Below are 19,074 nucleotides of genomic sequence, written 5' to 3'. Positions count from 1 at the left end.
CGGCGCTCTGTTTTTACGTATTTCCGGAATCCCTTCTGCGACCGAAGCCGGCGGACTGGGAACGACGCATTTCTACTGTGTGATCCTGCCACCTTCCTTGCCCGACGCCATGGGAGTGACTTGGTAGGACTGCAGGGGGTTTTGTGGGGCGGGATTTGGAGTTGTGAAGGGCCGGGAAGAGGTCCTTGATCATGGTCCGCCGTCCCTTGGGAGCTGAGCGAAATGTCCTCGGGTTATGTGGTTAAGAGGATACCTTGCAGGCCGCGGGTTCACCGGGCCTTTTTCCTCGGAGATGCGCTCCTACCTCTTGAAAGGCGGCAGAGCAAAGGTTTTATACCAGGGACCTATCAGTGGTTGTGTACCTCCTTCCCTTCTGGGTACATTTTCCTTCCCGTGAGGCCACAGTACTGTCTGCAATGGAACCTCAAGGTTGGAAATAGGGACTTTGGATTAGGACCTACCTGCAGACAGGGTTGGAGGGAGTAGGTTAAAAGCAATCAGGAGACAGTATTTTTTTTGAGATTTTCGCCTACCCTTCTCTCAGCCATCAAATGCAGTTAGACCAGCTTGTGTCTGTTTATAATTTGCCCATTTTAAGATTTTGGGTCTAGAGGAAAAAAGAGGCTATTGATAATAAGGAGATCGTGGTTCCAGGCCCTCTTTAGGACCTGCTTCTTACTATGTTTAATTCCATGGTTGGTCTAGTTTCAATGGAGTTTTTATCTTTCATATGTTTTAACTCTCAGTTGGAAGATGAGGTGGCAGGGAAAGGTATGGGTACAATGCTCCTGGAGGTGTTAGTTGTAAGGTACTAGGTCCCATTTTTTTTTCTTATCGCAGGAGGTGTGAGCATCTTTCCTGTGGGAGAAGTCCGGGGGCCAGGATATCTGAAGCCAGTGGCTATAGACTTCTCATAAAAGCGTGTGTAGGGGCAATACTTTTCCTCCTGGTAGCCCCGTTTCTTGCGGGTTTCTCAGTGATTGCACTCTTGTTTCCCACAGTTGACATCCCCCTCCTCCTGTGTTCCTTAATGGACGCAAGATACGTGAAAGATGGAAATGGAACGGATGCAGTGTAGAACCCTGGAACCCTCTGCTCTTTCTTTAAAAAGAAACAAAACAAAACAGAAATTGGATCTTGCTGTTTTACACATGTGGGTTTTGAATTTCTGAATTGAAGCGAGCCTCCTGCTTTGGTCTCCCAAAGTGTTGGCATTACAGACATGAGCCACTGTGCCCTGCCACCCCTGCTCTTTAAATGGAAAAGGCAGCTCCAGGGAAAGGGCTCTCTGTTGGCACCCTTAACAACTTTTTCAGAATCCTAGGACTTCTGTCCCTTGTAGCATCCGTTAGGGATTCTTTTATATTTCAAAATAAGACACATTAGCAGCATTGTTTATCAGTGCTTTTTCTGATAGAGCAGTGACAACTTTTTTTTTTTTTTTTTGTACAGTTTCTCTCTTTCTGCCCAAGCTGGAGTACAATGGTGCGATCTTGGCTCATTGAAACCTCTACCTCCTGGGTTCAAGCAATTCTCTTGCCTTCGCCTCCCAAGTAGCTGGGATTACAGGCATGCACCACCATACCTGGCTAATTTTCTTGTATGTTTAGTAGAGACGAGGTTTCACCATGTTGGCGAGGCTGTTCTCAAACGCCTGACCTTGTGATTCACCCACCTCGGCCACCCAAAGTGCTGGGATTACAGGCGTGAGCCACTATGCCTGCAAGCAGTGACAATTTTTAGCAATAGATGGACTCTACCTTAATAGATTCATTTAGTTGATCATAAAGCAATGTCATCTATGACTATTTTCTTGATTTTTATATAGCTGAGTATTGCCTGCACTATTGTTTATTAATTTTTTTTTTTTTTTGAAGAACTGATCTTTTCCTTAAAAATCTTAGCAGGCGCTACGTCCCTATATAGGCAGTCTAGCGAGTCGTGAAGCGCATGGACATTGGCTGGGTGTGGTGGCTCACACCTGTAATCCCAGCACTTTGGGGGGCCGAGGTAGGCAGATCACCTTTGGTCAGGAGTTCAAGACCAGCCTGGCTAACATGATGAAACCTTGTCTCTACTAAAAATACAAAAAATTAGCCAGGCGTGGTGGCACTCGCTTGTAATCCCAGCTACTTGTGAGGCTGAGACAGGAGAATTGCTTGAACCTGGGAGGTGGAGGTTGCAGTGACAGAGATCGCACTCCAGCTTGGGCAACAAGAGTAAAACTCTGTCACCAAAAAAAAAAAAAAAAAACCAAACAACAATAAGAAACTTGCCTGGACATGAAGCCAGGTTGCTGGGCTTTCAGTCTTGGGTGTACCACCCATTAACTGTGTGACCTAGTACAAGTTATTTAACCTCTTTGTACTGTACCTCAGTTTCTTCTTTTTTTCCAGATGCATTTTGCTGTTATTGCCCAGGCTGGAGTGCAGTGGACAATCTTGGCTCACTGCAACCTCTGCCTCCTGGGTTTAAGTGATTCTTCTGCCTCAGGTTCCTGTGTAGCTGGGACTACATGTGCACACCATCATGCCTGGCTAAGTTTTGTATTTTTGGTGGAGACAGGGTTTCACCATGTTGGCCAGGCTGGTCTCCAACTCCTGACCTCAAGTGATCAGCCCGCCTTGTCCTCCCAGAGTGCTGGGATTATAGAGCCATGAGCCATCGCACCCGGCAGTTTCCTTATTTGTAACAAATTGATAAATAACACACCTTCATAGGACTGTTGTGAGGCTTTGGAGAGCTAATTCATCTAAAGGCCCTAGGACACAGTCTGGCACATTGTTGGTTGGCAGTTGTTGCCTACCACTCTAAAGGGGAAGCCACCATAGGAGGTTCACTCACCATAGGAGGAAATCTTGGGAATAACATTTTTGGTTTTGTTCCATTGTTTTGATTCAATTCTTGTGAATACTGTTGCCTCTCATTCCCAAAGATTATAAACTTGAAGCCTGCTTTTTACTTTGTTCCTAGGGCTGTTGAATAGAACTTTCTGTGTTGATGGAAATGTGCTCTAACAGTAATGTCCAATATACTAGCCCCCAGCCACCTGTGGCTCTGGGCTACTGTGTAGAACAGCTCAGGTTCACAGAGTTGGTAAAAACATATTAACCCCAAACTGAGACGTTTTCCTTGATATAGTCAGAACTGAAAGAGTTGCAAAAAGAATCCCTTTTTCTCTGTTTTTTTTTTTTTTTTTTGAGACAGTTTCACTGTCACTAGGCTGGAGTGCACTGGCACTATCTCAGCTCACTGCAGCCTCCAACTCCAGGTTTCAACCGATTCTCCTGCCTCAGCCTCTCGAGTAGCTGGGATTACAGGCTCTCGCCACCACGCCCAGCTAATCTTTGTATTTTTAGTAGAGACGGGGTTTCGCCATGTGGCCAGCCTGGTCTCGAACTCCTGACCTTGTGATCCACTGCCTCAGCCTCCCAGAGTGCTGGGATTACAGGCGGGAGCCACCGTGCCTGGCCAGAATTTTTTTTAATTAAAAATAATATTAAAGTTGTAGGGTTTGTGAGACAGTCAAGAGTAGGTCATTTCCAAGATAACTTTTGGCCCTGATGAGCTGTGATGCTGTGGGCGAGTGTGTGGCTCAGTGACCACATGTGTGTCTCTGGATACTGATGATTTGGTGCTCTCCTTTCCAGTGTGTCCCAGATGCCTGTGGCTGAGGGCAAGAGTGTCCAGCAAACCGTAGAGCTCCTCACTCGGAAATTGGAGATGCTTGGGGCAGAGAAGCAAGGAACATTTTGTGTGGACTGTGAGACGTACCATACTGCTGCCTCTACCCTTGGCAGCCAAGGTCAGTGACATGGGTCTATAGGATGAGTGGAACCAGTCTTGGAGTTAATAGACATTTGTGTTCATTGAAGTCTTTCTGCTTTTCTGCTAAGGGTGGTATTCATGAACAGGTGGCGAGATGTGTTTCTGAATTTATTAATTCTTGGCTCTTTATCTCTTAGACTAGGGCTTTTTAAAGCTTTATTTTATTAAATTAATTTATTTATTTGAGATAGGGTCTTATTCTGTCACCTAGGCTGGAGTGCATGGCATGATCACAGCTCACTGCAGCTTTGACCCCCTGGGCTCAAGTGATCTTTCCACCTTGGCCTCCTGAGTAGCTGGGACCACAGGCATGATCCTACACACCTGGCTAATTTTTAAAATTTTTTGTAAGGACAGGGTCTCCCTATGTTGACTAGGATGGTTTTGAATTCCTAGCCTCAAGGGATTATCCGGCATTAGCTTCAAAAGTGCTGAGATTATAGGCATGTGCCACCACTCCTGGCTAAAGCTTTATTGAGGTATAGTTGATATACAAACAGTTGTATACATCTAATGCATACATCTTAATGAGTTTGGATATATGCATACACCTATGATACAATCACCACAACCAAGGTACTAAATATATCCATTACATCCCAAAATTTCTTTTTTTCTTTTTGCTTTCTTTCTTTCTTTTTTTTTTATCTTCACCTGGGTGCAGGTGGGCTAACGCCGAAAAGGGCATTAGCCCCAAAATTTCTTTGTATGTGTTTGTGTGTGTATGTGTTTAAGAGATAGAGTCTTGCTCTGTTGTCCAGGCTGGAGCTCACTGTAGCCTCAAACTCCTGGGGTCAGGTGATCCTCCCACCTTAGCCTCCTGAGTAGCTGAAACTACAGGCATGTGCCACCATGCCTGGCGGATTTTTTTTTAACTTTTGGGTGGGGTCATGGGGGTGTCTTACTATGCTGCCCAAGTTGGTCTCAAACTCCTAGCCGTAAGCCATCCTCCTGCCACAGCTTCTCAAGTAGCCGGTCTCAAACTCCTGAGCTCACGGGATGCACCAGCATCGGCCTCCCAAAGTGCTGAGATGAGAGGCATGAGCCACCATGCCTGGCCCTTGTGCTCTTTGAGTGCTGTTTTGTGCAGTTTGAACTCTAAAAGCAATGTTTTTCAGAGGGTTAATCACTGACTAACCACATCAAATTCACCTGGGATATTTGTTAAGAGTTGCAGATTCCTGGCCCTGTTTACTGATTGACTGCTGCTTAGGCCACATAATCTACATTTAACAAGCATCCAGACAATCCTCATGCACTCTGAAGTTTGAGAAAGACATGTGTCAGGCCCAGAAGTCTTTGTTTATTATTGTTTTAGAGCTTTAAAGTTTCTAGAAGTTTCTCTGTTTTCCTACACCTAACCATTGGCCTTGGCCTCCTTATTAACATAGCATAAATTAATTGTTCTTTTTAGTGTATTGAGTGGTGGGATGGTCTGTGGATAATGGGGGATGGTGGTTGCAAGGGAGAGAGGATTTTCTTCTTTTCGAGTGAAGGACTCAGTTTGTTGCCTGACTATACAGTGGCATGATCCCAGCTTACTGCAAGCTTTAACTCCTAGGCTCAGGCAATGAGAGGGACTCTTTGGATATGAGTTAGGGAAGTTGTTTCTCTTAGTCTTGGCTCTGCAGTAATTTGATATTGAACAGTTCCATAGCATAGTGGTTATGACTGGGGAGCCAGAGTCCTGAGTCATGGCTTTGCGACATACTAATTGTGCACCTGTAGGTAACTCCTACAACCTATCTGTGACTGTTTCCATGCCTCTCATGTACCTGTTTCCCTTAGATCCATTTCCTGTGCTTCCCCTGCAAGCTGTATTTTCCAGGCCCTCTACTAGTTAGCTTTGGTTATTGAGAGGCGCCGAAGAAGATTTAGAGGACGGGAGAAAGGAATCCCATAGTATTCCTCTCCCTCTGCTCTGGGCAGTGTCTCTAGCTATGGCTTTGTCTTCACCTCCTTGGTTCTAGCTTCCACTAGGCAACCCTCATTCCTGCCTCTGATAAGAGCACATATTTTCTTTTTCCCTCTAGCCCTAGGAATGGTAGTAGTTTCCTGTGTTGCTACTCTTTGGGTTGTCTCACCCTCCTGTTTGGTTTTTCCTTTCTTCCAACTCGTGTGTTTGTTCCCCGTATACATTTCTTGTACCAAAATTATCTGGCATGGGCTCTGTTTCTGGACTCTTCCCAATAGAGTTCTCTCATCTATAAAATAAAGATAATCATAGTACTTCTTTTCTCGTGTTGTGCTAATTAAATAAGTTAATACATGCAAAGCATTTAGAACTAAGATTGTCATGTAATTTTTTTTTTGAGATGGAGTTTCGCTCTTGTTGCCCACGCTGGAGTGCAATGGTGCAGTCTCAGATCACTGCAACCTCCGACTCCCGAGTTCAAGCGATTCTCCTGCCTCAGCCATCTTAGTAGACTACAGGTAAGCTCCACTATGCCCAGCTCATTTTTGTATTTGTAATAGAGATGGGGTTTCCCCATGTTGGCCAGGCTTGTCTCAACTTCCTGACCTTTTGATCTGCTTACCTTGGCCTCCCAAAGTGCTGAGATTACAGGCATGAGCCACCGCACCCAGCCTGTCATGTAATATTTAATCAATGGTAGCTAAGAGTTGTACTTAGCTCTTGTATTATCGTTGATAAAATTGCAGTTACCATTTATGTTGCCTTCACTATGAAGGAGGTAAGAATCGAGATAATGATTACAAAAGCATTTGGGTAATAAAATATTAGGATATAGATATGAGATGGCATATGACTTCTAGTGAAACTACCTGGTGTGGGCTGAGCAGGCCCTCACTTTCAGGAAGCTACAGTTTAGTTGGGGAGACAGAACAACTTCATGGCAGGCAGTGGGGAAGAATGGAAAGAGTAATAAACTTGGGGTGAGCAGACCTGGATTGGAGTTTCAGTTCTGCTGCTTATTGGCTCTATGCCTTTAGATCAGTGGTTCTCAAACTTGACCAGCATTAGCATCATCTGAAAGGCTTATTACCACACAGATTGCTAGACCTAACCCCAAAGTTTTTGACTTAGTAGTTTGGAGAAGAGTAGACAATAATTTGCATTTCCCTTTTTTTTTCTTTTTTGAGACAGGGTCTCTTTCTGTCACCCAGGCTGGAGTGCAGTGGCATGATCACGGCACACTATTGCCTCGACCTGCTGGGCTCAAGTGATCCTCTAGCCTCGGCATCCTAAATAGCTGAGGCCACAGTTGTCTGTCACTATACGATAAGCAAATCAAAGTTGGTGTCAGCAATAAGGCAAGGGCCATTCTCAAAGAGGGCGAAACAGCTCAATGGGTACTCTGAATTGTGCATCACATACATCAGCTTCCCGGTCTGACCTGCAAGGGACAGAGATCCTGCTCATCAGCAAGACTTTCACTGCTAATTTTTAAATTATTTTATAGAGACAAGGTCTCCTTATGTTGCCCAGGCTGGTCTCAAACTCCCGAGCTCAAGCCATCCTCCCTGCCTTGGCCTCCTTAAGTTTTGAGATTATAGGCACGAGTGCCCTGGCTATAATTTGCATTTCTAACAAGTTCCCAGGAGGCTCTGCTACTGCTGCTGCTCTGGGATCCACTTAGCTTCATTTTCCTCATCTTTAGAAGGGGGACAGTAAACCTGGTTCTGCCCGCTTCACAAGGTGGTACAGACATGAAAGGATGTTGTTATAATAGAAAATACTATTGTTGGGCAGGCACAGTGGCTCACGCCTGTAATCCCAGCCATTTTGGGAGGCCGAGGCAGGCAGATCACCTGAGGTCAGGAGCTCAAGACCAGCCTGACCAACATGCTAAAACCCTGTCTCTACTAAAACTACAAAAATTAGCCGGGTGTGGTGGCAGTCGCCTATAATTTCAGCTACTCAGGAATCTGAGACAGGAGAATCACTTGAATTTGGGAGGCGGAGGTTGCAGTGAGCCGAGATCATGCCATTGCACTCCAGGCTGGGCGACAAGAGCGAGACTCCATCTCAAAAAAAAAAGAAAATACTATTGTCAGCTGACTGCAGTGGTTCATGTCTGTAATCCTAACACTTTGGGTGGTAGAGGTGGGAGAATTGCTGGAGACTAGGAGTTTGAGACCAGCCTAGGCAAGATGGTAAGACCTCATCTCTACAAAAATTAAAAAACAAAAGCAGAAACAAGAAAACACAAAAGGTGGGCGTGGTGGTCTCAGCTACATGGGAGGCTGAGGCAGGAGGATTGCTTGGACCCAGGAGGTTGAGGCTTCAGTGAGCTGTGTTCATGCCACTGTACTCCAGCCTAGGTGACAGAGTAACACCCTGTCTTAAAAAAAAATGAAGAGGCTGGGTGCAGGGGCTCACGCCTTTTGGGAGGCCAAGGTGGGCGGATCCTGAGGTCAAGAGATTGACTTCATCCTGGCCAACGTGGTAAAACCCCGTCTCTACTAAAAATACAAAAATTAGCTGGGCATGGTGGCACGCGCCTATAATCCCAGCTACTCGGGAGGCTGAGGTAGGAGAATCACTTGCACTCGGGAGGCGGAGGTTACAGTGAGCTGAGATTGCATCACTGCACTCCAGCCTGGCGACAGAGTGAGACACTGTCTCAGAAAAAAAAAAGAAGAAAAGAAAAATGTTACTGTCTTTAATACTGGTAGTGTCTTCTTCATTAAACACACACACCCCTTCCCCTTAGTTGACTTTTAAGATATTTCCAAGACAGTAACACTTGCAGACTCATATGGTATGAATAAAGTATGTAATTAGAGTGAGTAGACATGAGAACAGAATGATAAGATCACCTTTGGATGGATTTTTTTCTTGAGAGTCAAGAAGTTTTGAACTGGATTTAGACGGAGGTGACAGGTGGGAGCTGTCAGCAAGCAGTCAGGAGGAGGGATGTTGCCTGGGGGATCTGTGCAGAGCCTGCTGTTGTTCATGATATAGCCTACATAGGGAAGTCACATGCCCTCTGTTCCCCCCACCCCCACACCCTTTTCATTCCCACTCTCTTGCCCCCTGCCTAGAATGTCTTCTTTCCTTCCTGTGGCTGAATCCTACCTTCCCTTCATATCCCTGTTCAAATCATGGTAGACAAGACCTATCACAGCTTGGCTCCCATCTACCTTTCCGGTCTTATGCACAGACACTCCCCTTTACTGCTTCCATAGGACCATTTACTAGCTCTCAAAGAGGGGGGAACCCAGGCGAGGAGGAGTGCGCAGAAGAAGGGAGCAGTTGCTTCCTTTGTCTTGCCCAAATGCTGTTACTTTCATTTTACTTATGGAATGTATGATAATATACAAAAGAGTATATGGAAAATCTGTGTGAATTAGACTTTACATATAGACCATCTGTGAGCCTACCACTCAAGAATTAAACCATCATCAAAACTGTTAAAGTTCCCTGTGTGCCCCTCACCATTTTCGGTAGAGCAGGGTGGATTTTACCACATGCTGCCTCTCCTGTTCTTTCTCTCCTTACCTTTCTAGAAAAGGCTGTCAGTGAGAGGATTCCCCTTACGCCCCACCAAGACTGCTGAGATAGTGCCAGATTGCTATGTGGCCTCATTCTGAGGGGGAGTCATTTGCTTTACTCTGGGGTTTGCCAGTGAAAGTCTTGATGATGAGCCGGATCTCTGTACCTTGCAGGTCAGACCGGGAAGCTGATGTATGTGATGCACAACTCGGAGTACCCATTGAGCTGTTTTGCCCTCTTTGAGAATGGCCCTTGTCTTATTGCTGACACCAACTTTGATGTGCTTATGGTGAAGCTGAAGGGCTTTTTCCAGAGTGCTAAGGCCAGCAAGATTGAGACCCGGGGCACCCGGTACCAGTACTGTGACTTCCTGGTGAAGGTGGGCACGGTCACAATGGGGCCCAGTGCCCGGGGCATCTCTGTGGAGGTAAGACCTTGGTGAAAACAGGAGCAGGATATGCTAAGGGGGCTGGCTGGTAAAGAGCTCTGAAGATTTTCCAGTCCTTCTTTATTTTTTTTGAGACAGAGTCTTGCTGTGTCACCCAGGCTGGACTGTAGTGGTGCAGTCTTGGCACACTCCAGCCTCTACTTCCAGGGCTCAAGTGATCCTCCCACCTCAGACTCCCAAGTAGCTGGGACTACACCCTAATTAAAAAAAATTTTTTTTCAGGCTGGGCAAAAATTTTTTGGCTCACGCCTGTAATCCCAGCACTTAGGCTGAGGCAGGTGGATCAACTGAGGTCTAAAGTTGGAGACCAACCTGACCAACATGGAAAAACCCGCTCTCTACTAAAAATACAAAAAAAAAATTGGCTGGGCGTGATGGCACATGCCTGTAGTCCCAGCTACTTGGGAGGCTGAGGAGAATCACTTGAACCTGGGAGGTGGAGGTTGCCTTGAGCTGAGATCGTGCCACTGCACTCCAGCCTGGGCGACAAGAGTGAGACTCCATGTCAAAAAAAAAATTTTTTTTTTAGTAGGAATGAGGACTTACTATGTTGCCCATGCTGGTCTCAAACTCTTGGGCTCAAGTGATCCTCCCACCTCAGCCCCCTAAAGTGCTGGGATTATAGTTGTGAGCCACCACACCTGGCCTTCAGTCCTTCTCAATTTAGACAAATATTTATCTCATCTCTAACTCCAAGGCATCTGTGCTTCTTCTCCGTGAATTGTTATCCTTTGTTTGATTATTCCGAGACTCTCTAACACAAGATGGGAAGTGGGAAGTGGGAAGCTGGGTTCAAAGCAAGGGGAAAGCTTAATAAGGAAGGGATGGCTTACTGGAGAAGGGAAACGATAGTTAAGGAAGGCAAGTAAGTCATGACAAGAAGTACTGGAGCAGACCAGGACAACTCTTGGAGCAATCTTCTGGAGGTGGGCCCTAAGTCACATATGCCCATATACCTGTCCTTAGTATACTTTAAGATAGGTCTCGAAAGTTGGGAAGCAAAAATGTGCTTTTCCTTTTGACATGCTGTCTGCTTTCTTTCATGGCAGAAAGAGGTGTTTGTGTGTGAGATCACTTCATTTATGAGTGTGTGTGTAATACATACATATACATAGTGATGAGGAGTGAGAGTGGCCGTGTGGCAGTAGCTGGCTTCTTAGGGACCAGGGAAAGTTCACAACCTATAATGTGCTCAGCACTCAGATAAGAAAACAAGTAAGCTTGCAGCATCTACCCTTTGAAAATTTGTGATTTATTTATTAAGAGTGAGGCTGAAACACACAAACTTTTTTTTTTTTTTTTTTTTTTTTAAAGAGGTGTAGTCTCATTCTGTCATCCAAGCTGGAGTGCAGTGGCACAATCTTGGCTCACTGTAACCTCCACCTCCCGGGTTCTAGCAATTCTCCTGCCTCAGCCATCTGACAGCTGGGATTACAGGTGCACACTGCCATGCCTGGCTAATTTTTTGTAATTTAGTAGAGATGAGGTTTCGCCATGTTGCCCAAGCTGGTCTTGAACTCCTGAGCTCAGGCAATCCACCTGCCTTGGCTAGGATTACAGGCGTGAGCTACCATGCCCAGCCCACACAAACTATTTTTGAAGTTAGTCTGAAAATGCCATAAAAGAGGCAGTTTGCTCTGGGAATTCAGACCAGTGAGAGCACTGCTGACTTTGGTTGCGATGCTTCCTGGAGGATCAACATTTATGTAGGGATTTAAAATGTAGAGACATGGGGATAGATAAGTCTAGGAAGAATCTGGAGAAAAGGGCATTAGTGGTAGTTTCTACTCAGCAACCTCTAGAACCAAGATTTCCTAACCTTTTCGGCTTGTAATAGACTTTGATTCACTTAGACCCACTGAGGACCCACTGTTTATCCTCCATATTGCCAACCTTATAGTAGAAACACACTCCACCTGTTTCTTTACTTATTCCTCCCTAGCGCTGCCAGGAATTGTGTCCTGCCATCTCTCCAGTAAAAAATTCAGAGCAGAAGGAGAAGGCCTAAGATATATATTTTTTGGCCCATGCCACACTATTTGGGAAATTCTTTCTTAGGGTCAGAGCCCAGGTTGGTTCTACCTTGGGAGTAAAATTCAGTCTTGAAAAACCTCATGAGCCGGCTGGGTGCGGTGGCTTACGCCTGTAATCCCAGCACTTTGGGAAGCCGAGGTGGGCCTCGAATTCCCACCTGAGGTGAAACCTTATCTCTACTAAAAATACAAAAACTAGTCGGGCATGGTGGTGTGCGCCTGTAATCCCAGCTACTCGGGAGGTTGAGGTGGGAGAATTGCTTGAACCCAGGAGGCAGAGGTTGCAGTGAGCTGAGATCACACCACTCTATACCAGCCTGGGTGGACAGAGGGAGACTCCATCTCAAAAAAAAAAAAAAAAACAAAAACCAGAAAAAAGCTCATGAGCATATGTGTCTACTCTCTACTTATCACCCCCACTTGCATTTTCCTTCTTTCTTTGTTTTGTCTCTTAGAATTTTCTTGAGCTCTCCTTGAATCTTTATCCAGCATAGCAGGGACAACACAGTCGTGAAATTATCAAAAGGGGCCCAGATCTGCTTCTGGGTCCTTTGGGAGGGTTGTGGGTTGGCATAGCTCCCAGGATGAGAATGTTAAAGATGCCTAAAGATGCGGGGTGCTGAGTCCCAGTGTTTGGGTTGAATGTTTCCTGTGGACCAACACAGTGCTAGGAGGTGTGTGTCTTTAGCTCAGGGTTGGGGAAGATGGGGGCAGGAGGCAGGAGGTGCAAGAAAAGCAGACTCGTCTTAGCCTTCATTCACTCTCATTCTCTGTGCTTTTGGTTCCCAGGTGGAATATGGCCCCTGTGTGGTAGCTAGTGACTGCTGGAGTCTGCTGCTCGAGTTCCTACAGAGTTTTTTAGGCAGCCACACACCAGGGGCTCCTGCAGTGTTTGGGAACAGACATGATGTGGTCTACGGCCCAGCAGATACCATGGTCCAGTACATGGAACTCTTCAACAAGATCCGCAAGCAGCAGCAGGTGCCTGTGGCTGGGATTCGTTAGTGATGAGCAGCTGCCAGCTGAGCTCTGTCTCTAGGGGTACTCCACAGAGGAGCAGGTACTGACTCTCAGGTCCCTGGACCCCAGAAACCCAGGGTAGACATGGAGTCTACTCTCCCTCTTTGGTTCCCAGCTGTGGCTTTTGTTCTGAGGCTCTGAAGTCCACCCCGGAACACCGATTCCCTGACCCTCACACATAGTTCCCCATCAGCTGTTTTACTCCACGCCTTACTGGATTTGGCTTGTCCTCAAGAATGGTAATTATGAAGAATGGAGAAGCTTTGACGCTGCCTCCTTTAGGGGAAAGGTAGGACAGGGGTGTCCCTGCCTGGTATTCGTGGGGGAAACTGTCTATATCCCCAGCTGTTGAGGATTTGTCCCAGGCCCACGGTAAACGTGCTGCATTTTATGTTTGGACTGTGCTGTAATAAGAGCCTCCTCCTTTACTCAGAAGATATGGCTGGGCCTCTATCCTGGAGATGGAGTGGAAGGCACAACTGGTTTGATAGTTATCATTTTCTGACTTGTTCGTTGAAGTGATTTGCGAATTGACTTTCCTCAGGTGTTGCCTGAGTCCTCTGAACTCTCCTGACATCTTTCTCTTCTGTTGTGAAATATGTTAAGCCACAGGCCAAACTCCTATGAGACTGAAGTTTGTTTTTTTTTCTCACCAAATAATAGGTAATCAGATGGTCTAGGGCAGATTTAACTATACAAGGTTATCAGGAGCTTGGTTTCCTTCTCTCTTATTCAGCCACTCCCAGGATATTTCCTTACCCACAATGTCAAAGCAGACTCATCAGCTCCATATCTGCATTCCACTGGGTCAAGAGAGAAAAGAGCAGTTTAAAAGAAAAACGATATGACTGAGCATTGCTCAAATCACTGTGGCCACACTTTGCTGAAAGAGATGCTGGGACATAGAGCCTCTTATCTGGGCAGTCATGTGCTGAGTTAAAACTCGGGGGTTCTGTGACTAAAAGATGAAAGAAGATGGTTGCTGGGACCCAGTTAATAGCTTCTGCTACATGGAGCTCAATGGACATGCCCAGGAATGCTCTTGGCTGTTATTTTGTAGTTAATAGCCCCTGTAACTAAGGCATTTGTTTATGAGTTGACTTGGGAGATCGGCTGATCTCAGAGACACTTTGAGCTAAGCTGGATTAGTCACACTAGAAAGTTAATTCCACACCCTTCGTCTAAGTCTCAGTATTGAGGCCTCTCTAGTTCTCATGCACCGAGATCTTAGGGTTAGAACACTTGACCCTGATACCTGCACCATGCGTCATGGTTGCCTGAGCTCTTTCTCCTGTTTCATTTGAATCTCCAAACTACATATTTGGCCATATTGCCTGCCTACCCCATGCCTGCTGCAGAAATACTCATCCAGATTAACCTTGATATACACAGAGATGGTCTTAAGAGAATTGTTAATGTTTGCACTATATTGTCATCAAGGATACTGTCCCTTATTTGAAGGCATCTAAAGAGAAACCATTTTCAGATCCAAGTGCTCAGATCTAAAGCCTTTGCAACAAGTCAGGTACTAGTCATGTTTCTCTTCTAGTTTTGGCTGACAAGAAGCTCAATTCAGTTTCATAATTATAGTACCTGTCATCTGTATTTTTCATTTTCACTTCCCTTGTTTTTGTTATTTTGTTTCTGTTTTTTTTTTTTTTTTTTTTTTTTTTTTTTTTTTTTTTTTTTTATATCGAGGTATGTTTTAGATACTGTTTATAAAAATAAAATGCACAGATCTTATGTTTTTGGCCTTCTGATTTACATTTGCTCTGGTCTGGGTTTATTTATTTGTATTTTTCTTTAGGCTGCAGCTTTTATGGAATGAAACAATATGTAGGCAGGATTTTGAACATAATGCATTTCCTGAAAATCTGAAGTTGACTGTGGAAAACATAGACTCTCTAGACTTGTGCATTATAAGGAGGGGCTCTGTTCCCTAAAAGCTAAAAAACCAGTACAAAATCCCTAACTACACTTTGCCTTTATTTTATTTTATTATTTTTGAGATGGAGTTTTACTCTTGTTGACTAGGCTGGAGTGCAGTGGTGTGATCTCGGCTGGAGTGCAGTGGTGTGATCTCGGCTCACTGCAACCTCCACCTCCTGGGTGGAAGCAATTCTCATGCCTCAGCCTCCTGTGTAGCTGGGATTACAGGCATTCGCCACCATGCCCAGCGAAGTTTTTTGCATTTTTATTAGTGATGGGGTTTTGTCATGTTGCCCAGGCCAGTCTTGAACTCCTGACCTCAGGTGATCCACCCGCCTCAGCCTCCCAAAGTGCTGGGATTACAGGTGTGAGCCACCCCGGCCCACTTTGCCTTTTAAGCACAATCTTGGCTCATACATTGCAGCGTTTTTCACTTTTGTTTTTTTTCTTTTACATTTAAGCACACATCCGACCAGCTGTTCTAGTCAACACCTACTTTTTAAGAACTCCTACTTGGGTACTTTTGTTCTTTGTGTCAAAGGAAATGTGTCACTAAAAGAGGCAGGTAATGCAATACATTTCTTAAATAATTTAACAAATACGGCTCCACTCGCAAAGTTACCAAAACTAAACTGATGACTTGTGGGAAGGACCCGTATGTTATCCAGTTCTTAGGTGCATTTCTGATTGGCGCTTTCAGGAGTACTTTAGGATATAAATGTTTGTGTATAATTTTTGAAAGTGAAAGTTGAGGGTTACTTATATAAATTAAGGGGGAAAGGGCGTGATTATCCCCATTTTATAAATAAATCTTAGCCAGTAAATGGAGATGCCATATTTTTTGGTTCACATCTGACGCTCTTCTTGCTACTCTAGACTATCCTCCTGCTTCCCCTTCCTCTGTTTCCAGATGCTTTAGCCCTTTTCCCATCTGTAGCTACCCCCAAAAGAGCAGAAACTAGGAAAACTTCTAGGGCCTTGCTACTGTCATCTTGGGTACTTTTGCCGGAGCCACATAGAAAAATGCTAACCTTGACTGTTAGCTGTCAGGGCAACTTTAGAGCTCATTAGTTCTCTCTCAGTGTAAACTGGAGAGGCTGCACTTCCCAGAGAAGTCATGCAGAGAGATGAGGGTGGAGTCAAGACCAAACTTCAGGCTCAGGACTCCTGGCTACCAGCATGTGCCAAAGTACAGCGGCTGGACCTCCCTGAGGTGCCAGATGATTTTAGATGGAATGTGGAAACATTTTAATACTAGTACTTCTATCTTACTCTAATCTGTATTAAAAGTATAACTAGCATTTTATTCCTTAGGATGGGTTTTTGTTTTTTTAAGTTCGTTTGTTTTTCAATAGAGATGGAGGTTGCATCCTGTTGCCCAGCCTGGAAGAGTCTTTTCAAGTGATCCGTTAAGTTAGAGTACAGGGGATACATGCAAATCTCAGAACCTGTGGAAGGGGAAGGCAAACGCTGGATCTTGGGAACCACTGTAATCTACTTTGTGCATAGTCTATTTTCTACCTCCATTGATGTTTCCTGCCCTGGCTGTGCTTTCCTGTTGTCTCTTCTGGATTCACTGTACCCTGTTCCCACACTGCCTCCTGCTGGCTTTCCTCAGATATTAAGGGCCAAGAAGTCACATCTCCCCCACCATGCGCTGGTATCCCTCCTTCACTGAAGAAAACACCTGAGGACTGCCCACTCCTCCCCACCACCAGATTTACCCCAACCCAGTGTGTACCGAAGCTTCAGGGTAAGGCAGTTAGTGAAATTTTTCTCTCCAAATCCTGGAAGGTAGGGGTCATGGTTAGAAGTTCCCCACCTGGTTAGGTGTGGTGTCTCACGCCTATAATCCCAGCACTTTGGGAGGCCGAGGTGGGCGGATCACCTGAGGTCAGGAGTTCGAGACCAGTCTGGCCAACATGGTGAAACCCTGTTTCTACTAAAAATACAAAAATTAGCTGGGCGTGGTGGCATGCGCCTATAATCCCAGCTACTTGGGAAGCTGAGGCAGGAGAATTGCTTGAACCCAGGAGGTGGAGGTTGCAGTGATCATGCCACTGTTCTCCAGCCTGGGGGACAAGAACAAAACTTCGTCTCAAAAAAAAAAAAAAGGTGCCCACCTAAGCATGTGCTCCAGGTGTCAAAAATTGACAGGCAGACTGACATATGGCCTTGTTATCTCCTAGCCCATACCTTTAACTCCCAACGTTACCTTTCCTTGCCACACCCTCCCTCCCCATTTCTGTTACTGCCTGGGTGTCTTAGGCCACAGACCCCAATTACTACTGCATGTGGAATAGCTGAAACCAACTGCATTACAAGTTTGGGCTTCCCCTGGGAATTTGGTGTCTTTGGCTTGCGAGCACTCACTTCTTGGGGGTGGGGGATCTCTCCAAGGTGAGTCTCTATGATTGTATAGAGCATTCCCAAATCAGTCTTTTTGGTTAGAAGGACTCTTTAAAAATCATCCAGCTTGACCATCATTCAATACTCACACCTTGGCCAGGCATGGTCGCTCACGCCTGTAATCCCAGCACTTTGGGAGGCTGAGGCAGGCAGATCACCTGAGGTCAGGAGTTCGAGACCAACCTGACTAACATGGTTAAACCCCGTCTACCAAAAATAAAAAATTAGCCGGGTGTGTGGTGATGCGTGCCTGTAATCCCAGATACTTGGGAGGCTGTGGCAGGAGAATTGCTTGAACCTCAGAGGTAGAGGTTGCAGTGAGATGAGTTCATGGCACTGCATTCCAGCCTGGGTGACAGAGTGAGACTCTTTGTCTGTCTAAAAAAAAAAAAAAAAAATCTGTGATCCCAAAAATAATCTCTAAAGAGAGAACTAATCCTGAAATGGAAACAGTATGAAGACAGAGTTAAGCAGGTTTTAGACTGGTCCAGCCAGCTTTTGTGAGCAGGATCTTTCCCTGTCTTCTGGACCTTATATCTGGGTGTCGAGCCAGAGGATTTTCCTTCTTCATTTTGTAGCCAACCCTTTGGGCCTTTCAGTTTCTGGGAAGATGGACTGAGTTTGTGCTATCTTCCTGTGTTTCCCCTTTTTCTTTTGAAAATAGGCAGGAATAACATGTATGAAGAAATCTTGATAGCTGCCTCTGTGGCTTCAGAGTTACTCTTCTGTTATGACATACTCCATGGAGTTTGAAAAGTATTCTGTTGTAATGGAATTTGGCATAATGCATATATATTTTCATTTTTCAGAAAGACATGATTGATGAGGCAGAGAAATAGCTCCTTGCCTTTGTGATGAAATTAGCAAGTTGAAAAATTATTGAAATGATTAGGGCACAGTTTCCTAATTCTCTTGCATTCTGTTTCATTTCCCAACATACCCCTGCCTCATCAGATAGCACAGACTAATTTTTAAGATTAATATGAATTCGACTGAATTTTCTTTGGAGCCTTTTAAACAGAGAATTTAGGGACCACATTTATATAGCCTAGATTGTCCTAAAGCCAGAATTCAAGAGTAGAAGTCTTTCATCATGTAGGAAAGGCAAGGCTGTGAATGTGAAGATGACAGGTGTTCTGGGGTGGCCTGCTCAAGGGAAGAGAATGCTGCTTTAGGAGACACGTGGCTGCATGCTAGCACTGGCCCTAACTTGCCACGTAACTTGAATCAAGCTGTTGTCTCTGAGTCTCATCTGTACAGTGGGAATAATGATGGCTGCTTTCCATATTTCATAGAGTTGTTGAGAGGCTCAAAGGTGAATACATATGAGTGTTTTGTAGGCAAGAAGATGTCATCTCTGCTCTTGTGTTTTTTTATTTTTTGTTATTTTTTAATATAGAGTCTCACTGTGTTTCCCAGGCTGGTCTCAAACTCCTGGGCTTAACCTCCCAAAATATTGGGATTATAGGTGTGAGCCACCATGCCTGACCTAAATATTTATTAATTTGGTTAAACCCAACAATAAACCCATCACATGTTAACATAAATACTTTTTTTTTTTGAGATGGAGTCTCACTCTATGGCCCAGGCTGGAGTGCAGTGGTACAACCTCAGCTCACTGCAACCTCTGGCTCCCAGATTCAAGTGATTCTCATGCCTCACCCTCCCAAGTAGCCGGGATTACAGGCACGCACCACCATGCCTGGCTAATTTTTGAATTTTTAGTACAGACAGGGATTCACCATGCTGGCCACGCTGGTCTCGAATTCCTGACCTCAGGTGATCCACCCACCATGGCCTCCCAAAGTGCTGGCATTACAGGTGTGAGCCACTGTGCAGGGCCAAAATGTTTTTATTATTTTATTTATTTTTTGAGATGGGGTCTTGCACTGTTGCCCAGGCTACAGTGCAGTGGCATGATCATAGCTCACTGCAGCCTCCATTTCCCA

At 45.2% G+C, this 19,074-nt stretch overlaps 1 protein-coding gene across 1 annotated transcript in view; it reads left to right on the top strand.

Annotated features, from left to right (window-relative positions):
* Positions 1 to 13,617, top strand: part of MED20 (mediator complex subunit 20) — a 37,116-nt gene extending 23,499 nt beyond the window's left edge. Inside the window, exons 3-6 of the mRNA XM_017547261.2 lie at positions 50 to 123; positions 3,651 to 3,805; positions 9,460 to 9,713; positions 12,557 to 13,617. Of these exons, the coding sequence (XP_017402750.2) occupies positions 110 to 123; positions 3,651 to 3,805; positions 9,460 to 9,713; positions 12,557 to 12,772 (639 nt within the window). The 5' untranslated portion in view covers positions 50 to 109 and the 3' untranslated portion in view covers positions 12,773 to 13,617. The remainder of the gene's footprint in view (positions 1 to 49; positions 124 to 3,650; positions 3,806 to 9,459; positions 9,714 to 12,556) is intronic.
* Positions 13,618 to 19,074: the final 5,457 nt, after the last annotated feature.

This window comes from Cebus imitator, unplaced genomic scaffold (assembly GCF_001604975.1).
Source record: "Cebus imitator isolate Cc_AM_T3 unplaced genomic scaffold, Cebus_imitator-1.0 Scaffold197, whole genome shotgun sequence".
Classification (NCBI taxonomy): Eukaryota; Metazoa; Chordata; class Mammalia; order Primates; family Cebidae; genus Cebus; species Cebus imitator.
Note: the sequence above shows the minus strand (reverse complement) of the source record. Positions and strands in the feature narration are given on the sequence as shown.